General features: G+C 43.0%; 2 protein-coding genes across 4 annotated transcripts in view; one reads left to right on the top strand and one right to left on the bottom strand.

Annotated features, from left to right (window-relative positions):
- Positions 1-1,178: 1,178 nt before the first annotated feature.
- On the top strand, positions 1,179-7,799 carry ARL1 (ADP ribosylation factor like GTPase 1). Its single transcript, XM_053406810.1, has 6 exons — positions 1,179-1,302; positions 3,489-3,626; positions 5,271-5,352; positions 6,060-6,171; positions 7,141-7,319; positions 7,464-7,799. Exons 1-6 carry the CDS (start codon positions 1,299-1,301, stop codon positions 7,492-7,494), a joined length of 546 nt encoding a protein of 181 aa, XP_053262785.1. The 5' UTR covers positions 1,179-1,298; the 3' UTR covers positions 7,495-7,799.
- A 1,277-nt stretch (positions 7,800-9,076) lies between these two features.
- Positions 9,077-19,847, bottom strand: part of UTP20 (UTP20 small subunit processome component) — a 57,649-nt gene continuing 46,878 nt past the window's right edge. For 2 of the 3 annotated variants that reach the window (XM_053406802.1, XM_053406803.1), the window contains exons 49-62: positions 19,185-19,355; positions 17,828-17,956; positions 17,479-17,589; positions 17,227-17,306; positions 16,441-16,510; positions 15,279-15,461; positions 14,835-14,966; positions 14,044-14,176; positions 13,078-13,274; positions 12,780-12,851; positions 11,295-11,555; positions 10,795-10,921; positions 9,771-9,916; positions 9,077-9,625 (exon numbers count right to left, since the gene is read on the bottom strand). In XM_053406802.1, the coding sequence (XP_053262777.1) occupies positions 9,470-9,625; positions 9,771-9,916; positions 10,795-10,921; positions 11,295-11,555; positions 12,780-12,851; positions 13,078-13,274; positions 14,044-14,176; positions 14,835-14,966; positions 15,279-15,461; positions 16,441-16,510; positions 17,227-17,306; positions 17,479-17,589; positions 17,828-17,956; positions 19,185-19,355 (1,968 nt within the window). In that variant the 3' untranslated portion in view covers positions 9,077-9,469. The remainder of the gene's footprint in view (positions 9,626-9,770; positions 9,917-10,794; positions 10,922-11,294; positions 11,556-12,779; positions 12,852-13,077; positions 13,275-14,043; positions 14,177-14,834; positions 14,967-15,278; positions 15,462-16,440; positions 16,511-17,226; positions 17,307-17,478; positions 17,590-17,827; positions 17,957-19,184; positions 19,356-19,847) is intronic. The other variant, XM_053406804.1, reaches the window with a different exon arrangement.

Here is a 19,847-nt window from a genome sequence, read left to right as displayed (position 1 = left end):
AGGTTACCAGATTTTACTTATTTTATTGTGTACGTATTCACTGTGAAAACTTCTCCATTCAAAAGTGGATGATGTGCTTAAACCATTAAAATCCTTACTGATTTTAAAACTTAACCCTCATGTCACTCTATCCCTGTTCATCAAAAATGTAAGAGAAATATGAGGTGTTACTTCCAGAACAGTCTTTTTTAAATAAGGCCACAAAAGCCTACCAAAACAAAACAAAAAGATTCTTCAACCTGCTGTGGGCTGGCTGTTGAACATTTCTCTGCTGGGCACAAAGAAATGATTGAGTGCTCATTCACCTGCATGCAATTCCATGTTGCCTAATTACCAGCTGAATGTTTTAATTACAAGGCTGTTCCAGACTATACTTCCAGGGGACTTGACAGCTGCAGGTTATCCCTGTGTGCACCCTTGAGGATCTTAACCTGATGCATACATAGTAGAGTGCTATTGTTTTTTTCTAAAAGCTTATCATGAAACACTTTGGCTGAGGGCAATGTTGTGCCCAAGCAGTATCCTGATTCCTGAATCGCCTCTGGAAGCCAATACTGAAGCGGACTTCTTTGCGGTTTAATTTCTGCTTGCCACTCATGATTACAGAGATCATGCATTAGTGTGTATAACACCAACCTCTGCTTTACCTTCCTATAACAAGTTGTCTGCCTGTCAAGCACCATCCTTTGCGCACTGGGGACTAACCCTACCAAATGTTTATTTGTATGGGAAGATCCTAGACGCTGCTCCCGTAGCATGAAAGCGCCAGCCAGTCCACTGGGGTATTTCCTTCAGCCAAACCGAGGCGAGCGTCCTTCTCACCACGTGAATCCGCTCGTGGCGCCACGCGGGCCAAGAACTCTCCGCCCCCGCAGCCCAATGTGGCCCCTCCCTTCAGCGGTTCCCGCCTCCTGCCGCTACTTTCCAGCAAGGAAGCGGCATCTCGTTTCGAAACGGCAGATTCGTCACGTAGCTGTTTATATCGTGAAAAGATTTTTTATTTTTTTTAAAGGGGTCACTGCCACACGATCCCCACCAGCCTTAGCACCTGACAGGAGTGGCGGCGGAAGCCCTTTTCAGCTCCGTCGGCGCCGCGCTCCATCGCCTCGTGTCGAAAGCCCTAATCGGAGCGCTGCCCCTGCTTTGCTCTCCGTGTGCCCAGCGGCTGTGAGGGAGGAGGTCGACGTGGAAGCAGCAGCTTCGCGGCCAACTTCCGGGTTAACGGCGGCGGCCGCGGCAGCGGAGGGGGTCGGCGCGGTTTCTCTGAGAGGGAAGCGACGCGGGAAAGCGCCTCAGCCATGGGTGAGGAAAGGGCGCGGAGGCGGCCGGGCTGCTGAGGGAGAAGCGGGGCGGGTGAAGCGGTGGCGCAGATACAGGCCGGGCGGGAAGCAGGTCGCCTGGAAACGGCGGGGGCGAGAGAGAGGAGCGTGTCTCTCTCCCCCCGAGCGAGGCCGCTCGGTGCGCTGCGTTTCCCCGGGATGGTTCTCGTTCCCGTGTCGCAACAGGCGAGCTTTCCCTCACGAGGAGTTGCCCTCAGGCTGGGGCCGTAGGGAAAATCCCCTCTCGCTGCAGCTCGTTGGGCCAGACGCAGCCCGGGAGGCGAGACGCACCTTCGAGTGCCTTGCCCGGAGCGGAATCCTCCCCGCTTCCCTTCGTGTAACGTTACGCGGCGCCCTTTCTCCCGGCCGCTGCTGAGGAGGCCGGCTTTCCTTCGCCCGGCTGCTCTGCCGTGGGCGGGGAGGTTCCTTCGGGGTCCTCGCCCACCTGGTCCTTGGCCTGGGCTCCCGCGCCAGCTCCGCCTTCCTCCGGTGCGCGCGCTGCCTCGCCTCCCAGCGCCACCCGAAGCCACTTCGCTTTAGGGAAGCACCTGGGAGCAGCACACCCACCACGTTCCTCGGGGAATCCCGTAAACTCTCCAGGTGTTGTACTCCAGCTGCTCTCAGCCTCTGCCTATCTGGCCAGTGCTCAGGGATGATTACTTACCCTACAGGAGGCTTGTTTTCTTGGGCTGTCTGGTTTCACCAAAGTAATTTCCTATTTCTGATGATCAGAAGAAAAAAGAAATGTAGTGGTACCTCGAGTTACATACGGTTCAGGTTACATTTGCTTCAGGTTACAGACTCCACTAACCCAGAAATAGTACCTCGGGTTAAGAACTTTGCTTCAGGATGAGAATAGAAATTGTGCTCTGGCGGCGCGGCGGCAGCAGGAGGCCCCATTAGCTAAAGTGGTGCTTTAGATTAAGAACAGTTTCAGGTTAACAGACCTCCGGAACGAATTAAGTACGTAACCAGAGGTACCACAGTACTTGAAGATTTTGTAGATTGCTGTTGTTCAATAAATAATTGTTAAGGCTCCACCTGTTGAGTCTTCATTGGTTTATCAGCCTTCTGAGGTACCTGTGTGGCCTGCTCCATAATGAAAGACTGCTTTTCTTCTATAGTGCTCTTAATTTGGGGAAAGCAGATTTGGGTGGAAAGACAGGCCCCAGTAAGGGATGCTGCACTCCTGCCAACTAATGCTGGGAGAAAACAAATCGTGATCCTTGGCATGGTGTTATGTCCAAATGGTTTGTTTTGATCCAGCAGGCTACGATTACTAAATTAAGGAGAAATCTTGGTTACAGATTAGGGTTTGGTCGAAATGAAGCAAACCATGATGTAACACTGGGGATCATGATTTGATTCCTCCCAGCTCAGGAGGAGTGATATGTGATTTTGTTCACACACAATAAATCATGGTTTATGGTTTACCATGATTTAAGAGTGTAGCCAGTGTGAGTGCTCTTTAGAGGTAATTTTGTGAAATCTGAATGATACTGTGTGGGTGTGGGTGTGGTTGAAGTGGTGGTTGAATTAGCAAGGGTGTGATTGTAGGCTTCTTGGGTAGGGTCCTTTTATTCATATGACACTGAGATAGCTCAGTTGGTAGAGCATGATCCGTGTTGTCCCTTTTACCTATACAATTCTGTGGGGTTTCAGTGACTCTGGTATTGAGGAAATTTATTTGTTTTGGAAACTCTCCAGACCTAGATAGGGGAGGGAGGAATTGAAGTTATAGCAGAAGTCTAATAGAGAGTCTACCTTGCCATGTAGACAGGATAGCTCAGTTGGTTAGAGCGTGCAGCTGATAATGCCAAGTTTGCAGCTGCATATTCCTGCATTGCAGGGGGTTGGACTAGATGATCCTCAGGGTCCCTTCCAGCTCTGATTCTTTGTCCAGATTATAGTATAGCTACAGGAATCATAGGGCACACTTGCAGGAGCCTTATACAAAACAAGTGTTGAACAATCTTACATTCTGTTCTTCTTGCAGAAGAATGTGTATGCTCTTATACTGAAGCGTCTGTAACCTGAGGTATGACTGTAAGACCTTTCCCCAAGAAATCTGTCTTGTCTCTTTTCATAAGAGCTTTGGAAACAAGCTGTTAAATTTGATAGTCTATGATAATGCAGTTCAGTTTTGACAATTATTCTTGTTCTCTATAGGTGGGTTTTTTTCAACCATCTTTTCCAGTTTATTTGGTACACGGGAGATGAGAATTCTAATTTTGGGATTAGATGGAGCAGGAAAGACAACAATTCTCTACAGGTTGCAAGTTGGAGAAGTTGTGACTACCATTCCTAGTAAGTGTTCTTCTAAATGTAACACAATACATCACATGTAATGCAATGCTCTATGTTCTGTTCACTCATCCATTGTTAAATAAGGTTTAAATGTGGCAAGCTCAAATTACTGAAATGCACCTAAAACAGATGTAAATTGATTGACATCCGTCTGTCTCAGAACATAATGGAGGAGTGCACCTTTGGAGGTAAAGTTGGAAGGTTGCAGCGCCTGCTGTGGCTGTAGAGCAGGGGTCGGCAAGGTTTACCTCACCTGGGCTGGTTCACTCCAGCAGAGATCCCTCCGTGGGCCAGATTGTACGCGCCCACGCTTTTCTGCGTCTGCGCAGATGCGATTTCCGGCGCTGCTGAAGCGAGTCCCTGTGCTGTGCCAGTTTAGGGCGGGATTTATTATTGAGTAAATGTTTATAGAATTGCAACCTGAGTATCTAACATGAATGCTAAAGAAATGTGTATTCAAATATGGGCAGAACAAATACCTGCTAAATGAGCCTATGGTTTGTTTCTAGATCGTCCTAATTAGAAAATCAGGATTGTAGGAGGGATTCACCTAAGAAGCCTTGCCAGTGGAAGCCCTGTGCAAGGACTTTCCCCTGAATAATGGGGTTTTCCCCACTCTGCCCCAAAAGTAGCTCAGAAGGGAGTTGGGAGAATCCCGGAGCAGCACATGAGGAAGAGAGGGTGGGTCATTCCAACTGGCAAGCCAAAATGCTTGTGCAGACAGAATGTTTGTAATATCACATTGAACTTCCACCCTGTGATTTTTGCTGTGTTATGCCATGGTAATGCAGAGGTGGGGAATTGGAATGGCTGGCAGGCTAGATCATTACCTCCCCTATCCCTGGTGGCCCATTTCTCAGTGAACCATTTTTGCCCACATGTTGTAAATCAAACTGAGCACCCAAAGGAACAAGCACAGGACTTTGCAGCTCTCAGTGATCAGCTCAGGATTGGTGCTTGCAAAGTGCAGTTCACAGCACTTTGCAAACCCCAACAATACCCCATGCACAGAGCTTTATACTGCACAACTGAAGGGTCCTCACAGGTCAAATGGATAGACCTGATGATGCTCGGGGGCCTGAGGTTTTGCAACAGTGTGGTGAGACATAGTTAATGGTTTATCATTGAATGCGCAGATTATTCCTATTTTGCTCCTTCCCACTAGCAACAAACCATGATTTTCAGCTTAGCATCTCATATGAATTAGGGCACAGGGGACATGGTTTGTTCTTGGCTTATCAATCAGTGTTCGTTTGAGTGAAACAAACCATGACCCCCAGCATAGATGTAATGCTATGTCAAGGTTTATGGTTCATTGCTCCCACTTGCTAGTGGGGAGGAGCATAGCAGGATGATTGTACATTCACAGTAAATCTTTAACCATGGCTTCTCATGATGTGCAAACACACTGGGTGGCTCTTGTCCAATCCCTATACAATATTCTTTTACTCAACTTGTTTGATTTGTATGAATGACAGGTTTAACCTTCAATATATAGAGTGCATTGTTGACTCATAAAATAGTGTCTTGGAACAGAAACTAACATGTACTATTAAAGATGTGTATATTCAGATTTCAACAATATGATTTGAATTGCAACATTAGAAAAAAAATGCACTGCTAAATTACTTTTTTCTTTTCCAGCAATTGGTTTCAATGTTGAGACAGTAACCTACAAGAATCTGAAGTTCCAAGTCTGGGACTTAGGAGGACAGACAAGCATCAGGTATAGCACATCTGGAAAAAAGCACAGGAGTGCAAACCCAGGGCATGGCTTCTGAAATACTGTATTTAACTCAGTGCTTGAGGTCCTTAAGAAATTCTGCAATGGTTAGAAAAGAACATGATCTGGTGTTACAAAATTGGCATGATTTTAGTTAGGTAGAACATCTTCTCTTACTGCTAATTGTCAATACAGTTAAAAATTTAATTTCTAAAATGTTTTATGATGACATTCCAGTTTGAAAAAATAACTTCCCATGCAGGCAACTTACTTACTTCAGCAGAATCGAGCATACTTGGTGAATTTCTTTGTGGGTTTGAAGCTGCTTAACCTGAACTTGACTTTATGTGCCTTGCCTAAGATTTATTTCCCTTTTTTGCCACTAAAATTCCTTGATAATGGAAAGTAGACTGGATTTTTGAAGGCACACAAGTGTTACTGGATCAGTTTATGACCGCTTGTGACAGAAATTGGAAAAAGGAAATAGTGTGAGGGTTTTAGCTACTGGATATTAGTAGATAATAGACAGTCTTTCAGTAGATATTACAGATTGTATGTCAGAGTTTAGTTTCTTCCTTTATCAGACTTATAATCTTCCTAAATTTAATGTATGGTTATGCCTGAAAAGGGTAGCCAGGAAATGTCCTATAATTATGATTGAGCTGTGATTCACCTGATACAATTTAAATGATAACATGCTTATTTTCCAGGCCGTATTGGAGATGTTACTATTCCAATACAGATGCAGTCATTTATGTAGTTGACAGCTGTGACAGGGACAGAATTGGAATTTCAAAGTCTGAGCTTGTTGCCATGTTGGAGGTAGGAAACCTGAGGTTTTTGTTCTTTTGTTTTTGCTTTTTTAAAAATACAGTTTTAGATACTCTCTGTGAACTTAGCAAGGTTGGTCCATTTCATAATTGTTTTACTGTTTTAGATTTGTACTGCTGTTTCTGCAAGTTTTCATGAATTTATTGGTGAAAATATTTTTTCCACACCCAACCTGTTGCAGCATCTGTGTATCCCTTGGAGTTTTGGAACTTCACATGTGTTTCATAAGTCATATGCAAATACAGAGTGTTTGATTTCTGTACTTGTACCACATGAGCAAAGAGTAAGGATTGGGATGATTCTTGTAATTTCGCTCGAGTTTCTGGCTGCCTTCAGTTAAGAACAGTGCAAAGGGATTGGGGCACTGCAGGAGATTATATACCACTAGCCTTTACTAATTTTTTCACTCCTAAGCATGTTTTAAGACCATGAGGATCCATTGAATGCCTTTTTCTACCCCCTGATCTTATACTAGCGGCCATGGAAGATTTAGCTGTTCGGTCAACTGCACATAGAATACATCTGGATCAGGTGTGGAGAACCTTTGGTCCTCCAGATGTTGCTCCCATCATCCTTGGCCGTTGTCTGTGCTTGGTGGGGCTGATGCGAGTTGTAGTTCAGCAGCATCTGGAGGGCCCAAGGTCCCCACCCGATTTAGATGCATGGCTATAAGGACGATACATTTGAACCTTCAGCACCTGAACGTAAGTGGTCACACTTAATACTGCAACATCAAATACAGCCTTATCAATGGACCTTCTCATATAGTGATTTCTAATGCAAAACTATCAGGAAAGGAGAATTCTTAAATACTTTGGTTTTTTTATTTACAATTTTTAAAAACTTAAACCCATAACTGAGAATTTCAGCCAGCCTCTCTACTGTGCTTTAGGTATTTTGCATGACTCAAGGCAAGACTGAATGATACACTTTTGTGACATAATCTGCCACCTCTTTTAGGAGGAAGAACTAAAGAAAGCCATTTTAGTGGTATTTGCAAACAAACAAGATATGGAACAAGCTATGACTCCAACAGAAATGGCAAATGCACTTGGACTTCCAGCTCTGAAGGATAGAAAATGGCAGATATTCAAGACATCTGCAACCAAAGGCACTGGACTTGATGAGGCAATGGAGTGGTAAGTACTACAGCTGTTAAATTCTTAAGGTTGTGTATATGTAGTATAGAGCCTGCTGGGCTACAAGACATCTTGCTGTAAATAAGTCTTCATAATTGCTTTAACATTATATATATATGTAATCACAAAGCTTAATCTTTCTAGGTTGGTGGAGACTTTGAAGAGCAGACAGTGAAATGGACTTGAAAGTTTCCTTCAGCTGTCATATGAATGAAATGCAATTCTGTAAATAGGACTGGCCGAATAACTTTTGAAAGGAATGAGGCTTCTTTGCATTGTAAATCACACTGAATCAACTGAATGTTTGTCTGTATACTATGTTTAAAATACTACATTCTTTTTTGTGTAAGTTATGTAACATCAATTTTTATGACAGTCATATAACCGATAGTCCACGAGAATAAATTGGAATAAACATTTGCTACTTGGAATTCTAAGTGTTTGAAACTATTTAACACTAATAAATATATTTAACTATCATTTATCTAGATTTTTCTATTTCATGCCTGTTGCCTTTCATGTGTTCCTTTTTGTAGTTAGTAAAAATGTAAAGGGACCCCTGACCGTTAGGTCCAACGCCGTTTACCTTTCTGCCGGAACGATACCTATTTATCTACTTGCACTTTGATGTGCTTTTGAACTGCTAGGTTGGTAGGAGCAGGGACCGAGCAACGGGAGCTCACCCCGTTGTGGGGATTCGAACTGCCAACCTTCTGATCAGCAAGTCCTAGGCTCTCTGGTTTAACCCACATCCCTTTTTTGAAGGGATAAATAAGTAGTCTGGGTGGCATTATCCAACTGATCAGAACTGTTGCAAGATGAAGCCTTGATACTTGATTGTAATGTGGGGACCGTTATTAGTGCTGCTTATACAGTTCTTTGTTTTCTTAAAACCAATAGTGGAACCCTGGGCAGTTAAGTATTTTGCTTGCAGTGTAACCTGTGAAGGAAAGCCTTGATGTTCTCAAGATATATATGCTTGTGGAGAGAAGGCAGGTTCAGAGTTAACCAGGAAGTTCTGCAGGTATTTGAATATGCTTATTTAATGTACGGAGGGCTGCATGGACTCAGTTGTGATTTGAGGAAAGCTATGTATCCTGAAATATTTTAAGCGAGGCCAGTGGAAAGCACCTAAGCCAGTGGTTCACTTTAGATCTGGAGACCTTCCTATAAATTGCTAGCCGAAAGCTACAGAAGGCATCACTGTACTTGACAACCAGGTGGCTTTTTAAAAACCTAATTTGAGTTTTTTAAATGAAGACTGTAGAAAACTAGGAGAGAAAGGGATGTTACCACATGCCTCCATGGTATGAGTCACCTTGTTGGGTACTGTACAGTGGTACCTCGGGTTAAGAGCTTAATTCATTCTGGAGGTCTGTTCTTAACCGGAAATTGTTCTTATTGAGGTACCACTTTAGCTATGGGGCCTCCTGCTGCTGCCACACTGCTGTCACACAATTTCTATTCTCATCCTAAAGCAAAGTTCTTAACCCGAGGTACTATTTCTGGGTTGGCAGAGTCTGTAACCTGAGGTACCACTGTATCTCCTTCAGCAATCATTCAGTTGGGGGTTTTTTAAAGCTACATTTCTCCATAGCAAGCAACACAAGGGTTGAAAAGCATAGGCCTCCCACTACGGGGCCAATGGAAAGAGTAGCAGCACTTTGTCATGATACCAACACGTAAAAATGCATCTCCATGAGGAGGATTGAACAAGGGTTCAAATCATCCAGCTCAAGTTAATCACACACAGGAGAAAATATTTCAAAGGCTCATTGAACACATTTCATTAGAAAAAAAACATTGTATTACCACAAACTGTACATCACTCTACAGTGAACTATAGAGCCCTGAAAGGCTCAGCCTTAATAATGTATCCTCTTAAACATTTGGAGAGAAATTTTAAGGCATCAGTTGAATAGGGTATATATAGATTAAAATTACAAATAAATAATTAGTAATCCATAAGAGAGGTGGTTTTTTTTGTCTCTGCAAGAGGTTGTTCTTCCCTGCTGTGATTCTTGGTATATACTATTTTATGTTGAAACATCCTCTAAATGAGTGGCAGGGAAGAGCACCTGCTGCTGCAGTTGTTTTCTCATGTTCTGTACAGCATGGAATATTTATAATGGGAGTCATGTGATAGTGTTTCACTCCACCATCGCCAAGTCTTTTAACGCATGGCTTCTTGGTCTTTTTGCTTTGTAACCAGGCCGCAGAAATTCTATTTTTCTCTTCTTTGCTTCAATTTTATTCTTGTGTCTCTTCAACTTCTTCTTGGCAGCAATGTCAGGATTAGCAACAGCCTTATAAGAAAACAGATAAAAGTCATCATGTTCACGTTTCCCCTATACATTCTGAAGTTGCCTGGTTTCAATAAAAGTTTCCCTGCCATTGGATAAGCTGGACATTTTAAAGCAAATGCGAGTAAAACTAAGGTCAAACACTAACCTCCAGGGCTCTCTGTTTCTTCCGGATAGCTCTCTTCTGACTGGCTTGCTTTTGCACAGAAGCAAACGCAAGTGAAAAGGTTTCCAACCCAACCAGTTTCTTCAAAAGCTCTATGATTTCCTGGGAAAGATTCTTCAGAGTTGGATCTAGCAAAGATAACATGATTTTGAATACTCAGAAGTGTCTTCAAGTGCTACAGAAGGTCTATATATAATGCCCCATTCTCTCTTGTGGGCACATGTTGCATTCCAACAATATGTAGGCATGTGCAAGTCACCCCTCCTGTTGGGACACTGGAAGCATCTGCTTTTAGATTAACATGTCATCCAAACCCACAGTTAAATGGTTAGTTGAAACAAGCTGGTTTGAATGGAGAAACCTTAGTTACGGTTAAGCAGCTGTTTGTCAAGGTTCAGTCGGCACAGCAAATTGCAACTAATTTAAAATGGAAGCTAAAGCTTCCAACTCTGCCAAAGAAAAATGAGGACCATGTGCCCACTCCACCATTCAGAAAGGGCAATTCAGGTAAGCATAGGACAGAAACACTGCACAGTTGAAACACCATCTTAAGTCCCTAAAGCAGGCGTGGGGAACTGGCAAACCATGCTATAAAAGAAAAGCCAAACCAAGCAAGACTTGACTCCAAGCTTGCTTTCTGCAGGGATCAGCTATGTGACCCCCACTCCCAATCTGTTGGTTTGGAATCCCCCATATTGCGTTTTAGGCAAGAGGTTGGCTGTACTACTGTGACTCCCACGGGAAACTCGGTAGCACAGCCAACCCCAGCAGGCTTGCTCTCACCAGCACATGATGGTGACGGGTGCAGTTTGGGATAATCTGTCTTATGGGACCAAGTGGTTTCCTACCCCTGATCTAAAGCATCCGTCATGGATGCCAACATTTTCTGTTCCTTTTTCTTATGCTGTGTAATTATGATGATGCAAGACAACTGACCTTTTGGTACAGGAAGACCTCCTACTTAAAGGGGGAGGGGAAAGACAGCTGAGTGTGACAACTTTTTTACCTTGATCTGCATAGGTACTGCTGAGTTCTCGATATAGAGGGGCTATGATTGTAGGAAGGTATGGTTTCACTCTGTCTTTCCCAAGATCTACTGCAATGGCACCAAGGAATTTAAAGATGCAGGTTCTCTGAAAAGACAAATACATTTGGTCACATGACCAGTCTACAAAGGAAAACAATCCTGTAAGGACCTAATTACTAGTGACTTGCTTTTTCCAGCAACTCGGAAAATAGGTTTCACAACTCTACAGACCATTGGCATTTGGTTTTTTAAAAAGAAAATAATCTCTGCTCCTGGTTTTTATGTTTAGGTCTAACAAAGGATCTGCTTGCAGTTTCATAGCCCTACTTCATTTAAGCTGTGATGGATCTACGGGCTACATTTTTGTACCATTTGCACTGACACCTTTGCACTTGTCTATCTGAGATCCTGAAACTATTGTCAAAGTGGAAGGCATTATTTATGAAAGTAAAATTGTTCTCTCTGAAAAACATACAAACCTTTAAAGGGTCCTTGGGTGAATATGCAGCTTCACGTGAGGCCAATGCCAAGAGTCTTTTCATCACCCACAGCAGTGTGGCTGGGCTGCTTTTCTCTTTGACCTCTTTTGCCTCCATGGTTGAAGTCTCGATTTCAACATCTTCTCCAGAGTCTTCTTGATCCTCAGCTTCCTGGCCCACCTCGTCACTGATTTCTTTGCCATCTTCTGGAGGAGCCATAAGGTACAGTACTTTGGCCACAAACAGTAGATTCTTCACAACCTTAAATATAAAGCACAGATATAAAATACAAAGTTATTGAAAGACTATTTTTTAAAAAGGGTTTTTAAAATCAGGCCTATCAAATTTTTCCACTTGGGTCATACAACAGCTATGTAACTGTGGACTACTTAACAGGTGTTTGAAAATCCCTTCATGTGTGACCCTCCAAAAGCCTAGAGTTCAACACCCTGGTGGCCCTAATATACAGCCACCATGGCCCTTGATCTTAAAAAAAATAATGCAATTACTACAGCCAAGAATGTACACACAAGATAGGAAAAGAGCACCAAGAAGAGCCGTTCCAATGAAAGAGAGGCACATTCATTTATATGGTAGGCATCAGTCATCACACACCCCCAAATTAAGCATCTATCAGTTTCAAATGGAAGAGTATCCCAATTCTACGTGGTGGAAATAAATCACTGTGGAATAACAGTAGCCCCCACTTGGTCTTCAGATGCACAGTATGCTTGCATAATTATAGCTTCAGCTGCTCTGTACTGATGTACCTTAAAAGCTTTGCACAAATTATAATCTTAAAACCGTTCACAGAAAGTAAATATCAGAATACAATAAAAATCCAAGCAAAACACGAGAAATACTGAGCGGTGTGATAAGTAATGTTAGGGAAAGCCTGATTAAACAAGTTTTCAGTACATGTTTAAGAAGGGAAGGCCCACTTTCATGACATCACAAGGTGACATTCCGGCAGTCATGGCATGCTGCCACTGCTGACTCCCAAGGTAAGGTGCTGGCCTCACGTTCACTTTTGGCCAATCTCCTTTGGGCCACTAAGACTGGGGGCATCCTCTTCCCAGGCCCCTGTGGGGCAGTGTGAGGAGGCACCTCTCTTTGGGGCAGGGGGAGCATCTCAGGGGGTAGGGGCAGGGGCTGCCTGGAGGACTCCCAAGAAGAGGGGAGAGGAGAGGAGGCTGAGGGAGGGTGTTCAAAAAAGGGTGAGAGGCTGCCAGCCCTGCAGGCAAGGGGTGACATAACTGGGCTCCTGAGCCCCACAGGGGTGCCACAGAAAGAATGTAGTTGGTCAAGGGAGCCGTGGGCTCAAAAAAGTTGAAAACCTCTGCTTTCATAGAATCATAGAGCTGGAAGAGACCACAAGGGTCATCGAGTCCAACCCCCTGCCAAGCAGGAAACAATTTGATTTTATGCTCCAGGCACCAAAAATGTGGGGGGGAAATCTGCCAAAAACCTTACATAGTTACTCACCTGTTCTCCAAGACACGGATCTAAAAATTTGGACTTCAACTGATGGCAGAACGCTAAAGCAAGTGTTTTCATCTGTAAAAGTAAAGAAAATTGACAATCATTCTGAAACACAGTGAACTCCCCGTGTGAAGAAACTGCTCTCCCTAAGAAGTATAAATATTAAGGGACAAAAAGAGACACAATCATGTGAAGCTCTATCATGACATTGAAACTAATGTTCATTTTTGTTTCTGTCATCTAATGGGAAATTGAAATGTGTATCAATGCAATAAAGGCAATTTAGGAGGGCAATGTTAACCTTTTTGTCTAGTTCTTCTATTAAGAAGGTAGTTGCCGGTGGCTCTGTAGTACTTTCTTGACTCTTTTCCAGCTTTCTTTTACTCCATTTGTTAACAAGTTCCTCTGGCTTGTGAGCAGCAAACAGCAAGCCAAAAATCTGAGAAGACGTCGACCACACCCAGCTGTGAGGGTACCATAAATGAGACTGTACATGACCTTCAGAAAAAGAGAGAAATAGGCTTAAACTGTACCTATTCATACACAGAGGAATATTATTCATTCAATCAATCAATCAATCAATCAATCAATCAGTATATTGCCTTTCATCCCTAGATCTCAGGGCAGTTCAAAATACAAAAAACCCACAAACTAATAACCCTCCCCTCCCACACACACACATTGCAAAGGCCTGGTTGAATAGGAATGTTTTTGCCTGGCACCCAGAGATGTCTAAAGAAGGTGCCAGGTGAGCCTCCCAGGGGAGAGCGTTCCACAAATGAGGAGCCACTGCAGAAAAGGCCCATTCCTGTGTTGCTACTCTCCAGACCTCTTGGGGAGGAGGCACATGAATAAGGGCCTCAGTCTGTTCATATGGGGGGCGGTGGTCCTTGAAGTACTGCTGTTCTGAGCTGTTTAAGGATTTATAGGTCAAAATCCACACTCTGAATTGAGCCCGGAAACTGATTGGCAGCCAGAGCAGTCGGACCAGGATCAGTGTGATATACTCAAACTGTCTTGCCCCAGTGAGCAACCTGGCTGTCAAATTCTGCACCAGCCGATGTTTCTGAACTGCCTTCAGAGGCAGCCCTACATAAAATGCACTGCAGAAATGTAACCTAGAGGTTAGACAACAGAAGTTGGAAATACAAACTAAAAAGCCATTGTACACAACTCATTTCTCTTCACGTGAGTAGTGCCCTAGGCATTACAGATCCATCAAGTGCCAAAGGTTTCAAGAGCAATATAATATGACAGAACTACTAACCCCAAATGTTGCTCAGAATCTCATTGTGTTTATTTAGCTCAATAATATTGCATTCCTTGATTAGTTTGCTGATCAAAGTTAGGAAGCTGAACAGCAGTCTGTCGGCAGCCTTTTCTTCAGTCTCTTCTGCAACCTTCAAAAATGGACAGTGAAAGAATGACACCCTGAAAAGCCATCATTGTACGAACAGTGAAGAAGTTTCAATTTAAATAATTGTGGCTAAATATAAAATGCAACCAAACAACACTTGCTCTTTTTGACTTTGCAAACAGTCAACTGCCTAATTTTACAACATTGAAATAGACTGTGGTATTCAACTATGTTTTACTAAGAGCAGACCCACTGAAATTAATAAGCAGTACTAAGTTATGTCCATTAATTCCAATGGGTCTGCTCTGAGTTGGAACTATTTTTATTTTTTATTTGTGTAACCAAAGCTACTACAAAGCAAATCTTGAATACCATCTAGTGGTGGAATAGTCAAAATAAAATGAATTTGTAAAATATTGCAATGACACCTTGTTATTTGAGTGTTAATGTTTTTTCTCCTTGTTTTGAAGTTGAAATAAATCTAGTTATGAAAATAAGGATATGAATATGTATAGGTTTTTTCACATATAATGGTTTTAGTTATAAAAATAATTTGAAAGAATCTTAAAATTTTATTTCACTGCACCACTGGGTAGGTGGGGAAAGGATAGAGAGACCATCAACATACTTATGGGGCCAAAGATCTACTTTCACTCTACAAACTGGCAGCCTACCAGGAACAGCCCCGATTAATGACTTACATCTTTAAAATCTGAAGGATGTATTTCTTTCTCGATAATTGGGAGAATGGTCCCAAGCCTTTTTTCAAATTCGATTCCTTCAGCTTCAACAAATGTTCCACAGGCATGAGCAGCTAGCCTCTTGTGCACACGCTGTCAGAAAGGAGCAACATCATATTAGTGGAGATTTTTGTGGAAGGAAGGAAGGAAGGAAGTAAGTTAGGATCTCTGCAGAAGAGATTTCCCAAGATAGTGGGCACAACTGCCTTCTCAACCACACAGCCAGCCATAATTCTTGAACCCCACAAGAAATTGGCCCAGTTATGAAGGCTCCGCCAGCAAATGAAAGTTAACGGAACACAATCTCTCCTCCAAAGGATTCACCTCTTGACATTCTCTCGTTTTCATTCATCTAGCAAAAACTTCTGTATAGGACAGTAGTCAAACTACTGCTGTAAGCGGTACCTTGTCACTCTTGAACCATGAGGTGAGCAGGGAAAACATCAGGTCTCTGTTTCCAGGGCTAATCTTACTGAGGAGACCTTTGACTGCCAGAGCTGACATCTTTTTGCACTTTGCCGAATCGTCGTTTACAATCATCATACATAGTGGGACAAAGAAAAGCCCACAAAATTGGTGCAGTAAACCCTGAAGAAAAGAAGAAAGGGGACGTCAGTAAGCTTGTTTGTTGGCAATCTCTAGACTACATGAAAAATGCTGGTATCCAACCACCACACCACCCTGTAAACCTGTCAAAGCAATCAGACCAGCTTTTGGTTCTGTGCCAGGGGTGTTTCAGCTGCTTGTCTAGACAAGTGTTGAGGGTAGTGTACCCTGGTTATATGAATACTGAGCTGAAATGCAGGTGGGGAGAGGGGGAATATTCCTATTCAGCCATGAAGCTCATTGGGTGACTCTGGCCTAGTCTGTGGCCAGTTCAGGTGCCCCTCAGCTTCTGGAGTCAAGGTATTTACAAGCCTTGGGGCTCATGAGCTCCACCCCCTTTCTGCCCTGTGACTGAAGTCTTCCTGGGTTGAGTAATCACAGTTTCCTGCTAATTCCAAACTGTGAAACTCCAAACCATGGTTTTAGGTCTTGTTTCATTTCCCAAGTTGGACAAATTGGGAAACGGCAGTTCCTTGACTCAGAAACACAGTGCGGCAAAGAGAAGGGGGCAATATGAGGGTGGACCACATGGGCACAAGGCTCAGGCATCTCCCAAGTGCATCCACCCAGGCCTGAATCCTCAGCCTAATCTACATCATCACAGGGTTGCTGCGATAGTTAAAGTGGAGGAGCAGCATGTATGCTTCCTCAAACCCTTCGTAAGAAGGGCAGTTACAAATGTGACAAAGAAAGAAAAATGAACATGAAATTCAATCCACGCAGGCCGTATTTGTCCTCAGCAATGCCAGCATACTCTGAAAAGGCAACACAGCAACACGCTCAGGAAAATGTATGTGAGCAGCGCCCCATATCCTATACATGTTTTCTCAAAAGTAAATCCTGCCAAATTCAATGGGAATAATTCCCATCCAGCCATAATGCCTTATATAAAATGTCATATTCTAGGGTTCAAGCTGAAATACGGTAAAGGTGGGAAGTTTGTGATGCAGTTATACATTACCTGGGGGAACATTTCAAAGAGGTAAGCGATCATTTCCAAAGCAGATTCTCTCCCTGTCTCATATTCATAACTAGGGCAACAACAGAACAGTATGGTCAGTGTCCTCAAGACTTGCAGTAATTTTTTGGCACACTAATAGCACAATCCAGCACATGTTTAATCAGAAGTTAAGTTCCTTTGCATCTATTGGGACTTAGGAGCTGTATTTAAGAAAAGTACACAGCATAGCATATATTTTCATATTACACCTTGCTTTTGCAAACACCTGGCCTTGAAGAATGTTAATGTGTCTTTTCTTTAATAGCTGAATGCGAACAAGAAGTTAAATACATATGATGGTCATCACTGGAATCTCAGATGTTATATGTGACAAACCACTTTCTTCCTCCATACAACTTTTCTTGTGAAAGATCTCCACCTGAGACCCTGGGGAGTCACTGTCAGTCAGAATACACAGCACATAGCTAGGTAAAGAGTCTGGATCTGGTAAAAGGCAGCTTCCTGTGCTCCTAATGCGATTATTCATTCATATACAAAGAAAAAAAATGTCAACAGGAACACAGAACAAAACTTCATAACCAATGAGGGAACATGTGCAGTGTACAGAGGATATAATTTGCTTCCAATACTCTACTGAGGCTTTATCCTAACGTCTTGGCCCTGCATGGCTCTATTACTGCGTTGTCTGCAGAGGGTCCCCATTCTGACCAGAGGGTAAAGCCCAGCCTTGTAGTTGCTATTTTTTTCCTTTATTGAGAAAATAAACAATAATCTCTGTGCACTTACTTGAGTTGGGCAAAGATGTACTCAAGGTTGGTTTTCAGCTTCTTACCAAGTGGATAATCGAGAATATATTTCAAGTAAATCTGGGGGAGTGGGTGGAAGAAAACAAGAAACAATTGGTTAAAACTCAAAAATACCCAATTTGTGCTCTTGCCAGCTATAAAATAATTGAAAAAATGGGAGCTGACGAAAAACAGTGGCCCTGATAAAAGGGCATGAGCACGCCTCCCCTCCCCCCCTTTAATTTCTACAAACCTGTCTGCACTGGATTCGAACTTGCTCATTTTGCCCTGTGATGGCAAAGTTTGCAACCTTCTGCATAACACCATCAATTTCGGGAACTACCAGTTTTCTGGATACGATCGCCTTTTTGAAAAGAGAAAAACGTATGACTGAGTCATGATTGTGTTCTGTATTGTGTTAAATACAATTTGAAACTCATGTTTTTTTCATTGTTTTTGATCAGCTTTCTACACATCTGCCCAAAATAATTTTGCCCAAAACAAAACTACCAGCTTTATACACTCGGAAAAAGATTCGAGACTTCCATTTCCATTTCAACAAATGATTCTTAAAAGACAACTTGTTACAGTGCAAGCGATACCTTTAAGAGGCCAAAGGCAGTGGCCTGTCGTAATGAATCGTAGATATCATCTTCAGCATATCCAAGCAACACTTGTAGTTGTTTCTCTGTTATGTGACTCTTTGCATTCCTCACAAGCAGAGTTACACACTGTAATTAAAATTTAGACTTATGAACATGACCATTACACAATGTTCTCCAAGATTCAGAGTCCCCTGAGAGTTTGTAGGGCGCTCTCTACAGGTGTTGTGTGATCATCACCTCCCTACCCATTTGGGCTGCAATCCAAAACATTTACTAGGGAATAAAAAGGTAAAGGTACCCCTGCCCATACGGGCCAGTCTTGACAGACTCTAGGGTTGTGCGCTCATCTCACTCTAGAGGCCGGGAGCCAGCGCTGTCCGCAGACACTTCCGGGTCACGTGGCCAGCGTGACGAAGCTGCTCTGGCGAACCGGCACCAGAGCAGCACACGGAAACGCCGTTTACCTTCCCGCTATAAAGCGGTACCTATTTATCTACTTGCACTTAAGGGTGCTTTCGAACTGCTAGGTGGGCAGGAGCTGGGACCGAACGATGGGAGCTCACCCCGCCGTGGGGATTCGAACCGCCGACCATGCGATCGGCAAGTCCTAGGCACTGAGGTTTTACTCACAGCGCCACCCGCGTCCCTTACTAGGGAATAAGCCTCATTAAAAAACAATGGAACCTCATAGGGCAGTGCTGTAAAATTTGTAGACAAGGCTCTGGGCTCACTGTTCCCCTACTCAGAGGTCAGATTGGTGAGAACCACTTTATGGGGGAGGGAATGTTCGAATTTTTACCATTTCACCACAAACTTTTATTTATTGCAGCAATGTACTTGTTTTACCGACATGGTTTTACCTGATTGTTTTACAATGGCATGATGCTATTAAACTACTTTGAATTAAAGCAATCTGCAAGTTTTGTAAACCTTTGTTTTTACTGAAAATATGGGTGGTGACAAAATGCTACATGGCTGTCTCATTTTGTTACCAAGGATAAGTGTCTGTGCAGTGTGATTTTGAAATCTCAGAATCCGCATAGCAATGGAACTTCTACACAATGTGTGGGTCAGACCATTACAGAGAATGGATTGTCTCCACCTACAGTCCCCTTGGATATTCTAATTAGTGAGCTGCGCAGTTCCCAGCTTCTGAGGATCACTGCATAGATAAAAGCTTTTTTAATAAAAAAAAGTTCTGTGAACACAATTTTTTCAAAACAATTTGCAGATCTAAAGGTGTCTGAAGTCCCTTTTCTGTCACACCAATCATCCATGTCACACAGGCACATGAGTCTGGAAGAAAAGCACCCTGCAAGATCAACATTGAGCTGTTCTACCAGTTATAACTTACTTTGAAACAATTTACAACCAAATGAAAATTCTGGCCTTTAGCAGCTCCTGGCTTCGCAAAGTCTTTCAGCAGAACGAAAAGCCGCTCGATTAGCTGCTCTATATTCTTGTCTACTGCCGGCAACGGGAACTTTAAGACCCACAGAAGGGACTGGAGAGAGCCAGTGATCACCTGCGAAGAGAACAAATGACTTAATAAAAAAAGCTAGGTGGGGCTATAGAAATGTTTTGTACCAGCCACAAATCCCTTGAAACTGGAATTCTTGAGCTTTTTGATGACGTGAGGGATGCCACTTTTCCCAAAGCCCTCCGCACAATCCACGCTTGAGTGGCAATTCACATTTTTGTAGACAGTCTTTCAAGAGTCAGGAGCAAGTGTCAATGTCAAGTGCAACTCCTTCACCCACCTCCTATTATGCTTCTGCTTTGGTGCAAAGACTCTGGTTTGTATTAAACGATATTTCTGCAGTGCAGGTGTAATAGGGAACTCTGAGTTTCCTATTACACCTGCACTGCAGAAACATGGTCTGATGTCAGTTAAGAAACCGGGAAAATAAGTCTCAATGATCTTGACTGGATTCTAAGCAATCAGTATGTGAAAGTTGGAATTTCCCCCAGTTCCTTTATTGGTCTTAGTGACAGAATGAAGGAAGAATTTTGGCCC

The sequence above is a fragment of the Podarcis raffonei genome, chromosome 10 (genome assembly GCF_027172205.1).
Source record: "Podarcis raffonei isolate rPodRaf1 chromosome 10, rPodRaf1.pri, whole genome shotgun sequence".
Taxonomy (NCBI): domain Eukaryota; kingdom Metazoa; phylum Chordata; class Lepidosauria; order Squamata; family Lacertidae; genus Podarcis; species Podarcis raffonei.
The sequence above is the reverse complement of the archived record's forward strand: the minus strand, read 5'-3'. Positions and strand labels throughout refer to the sequence as shown.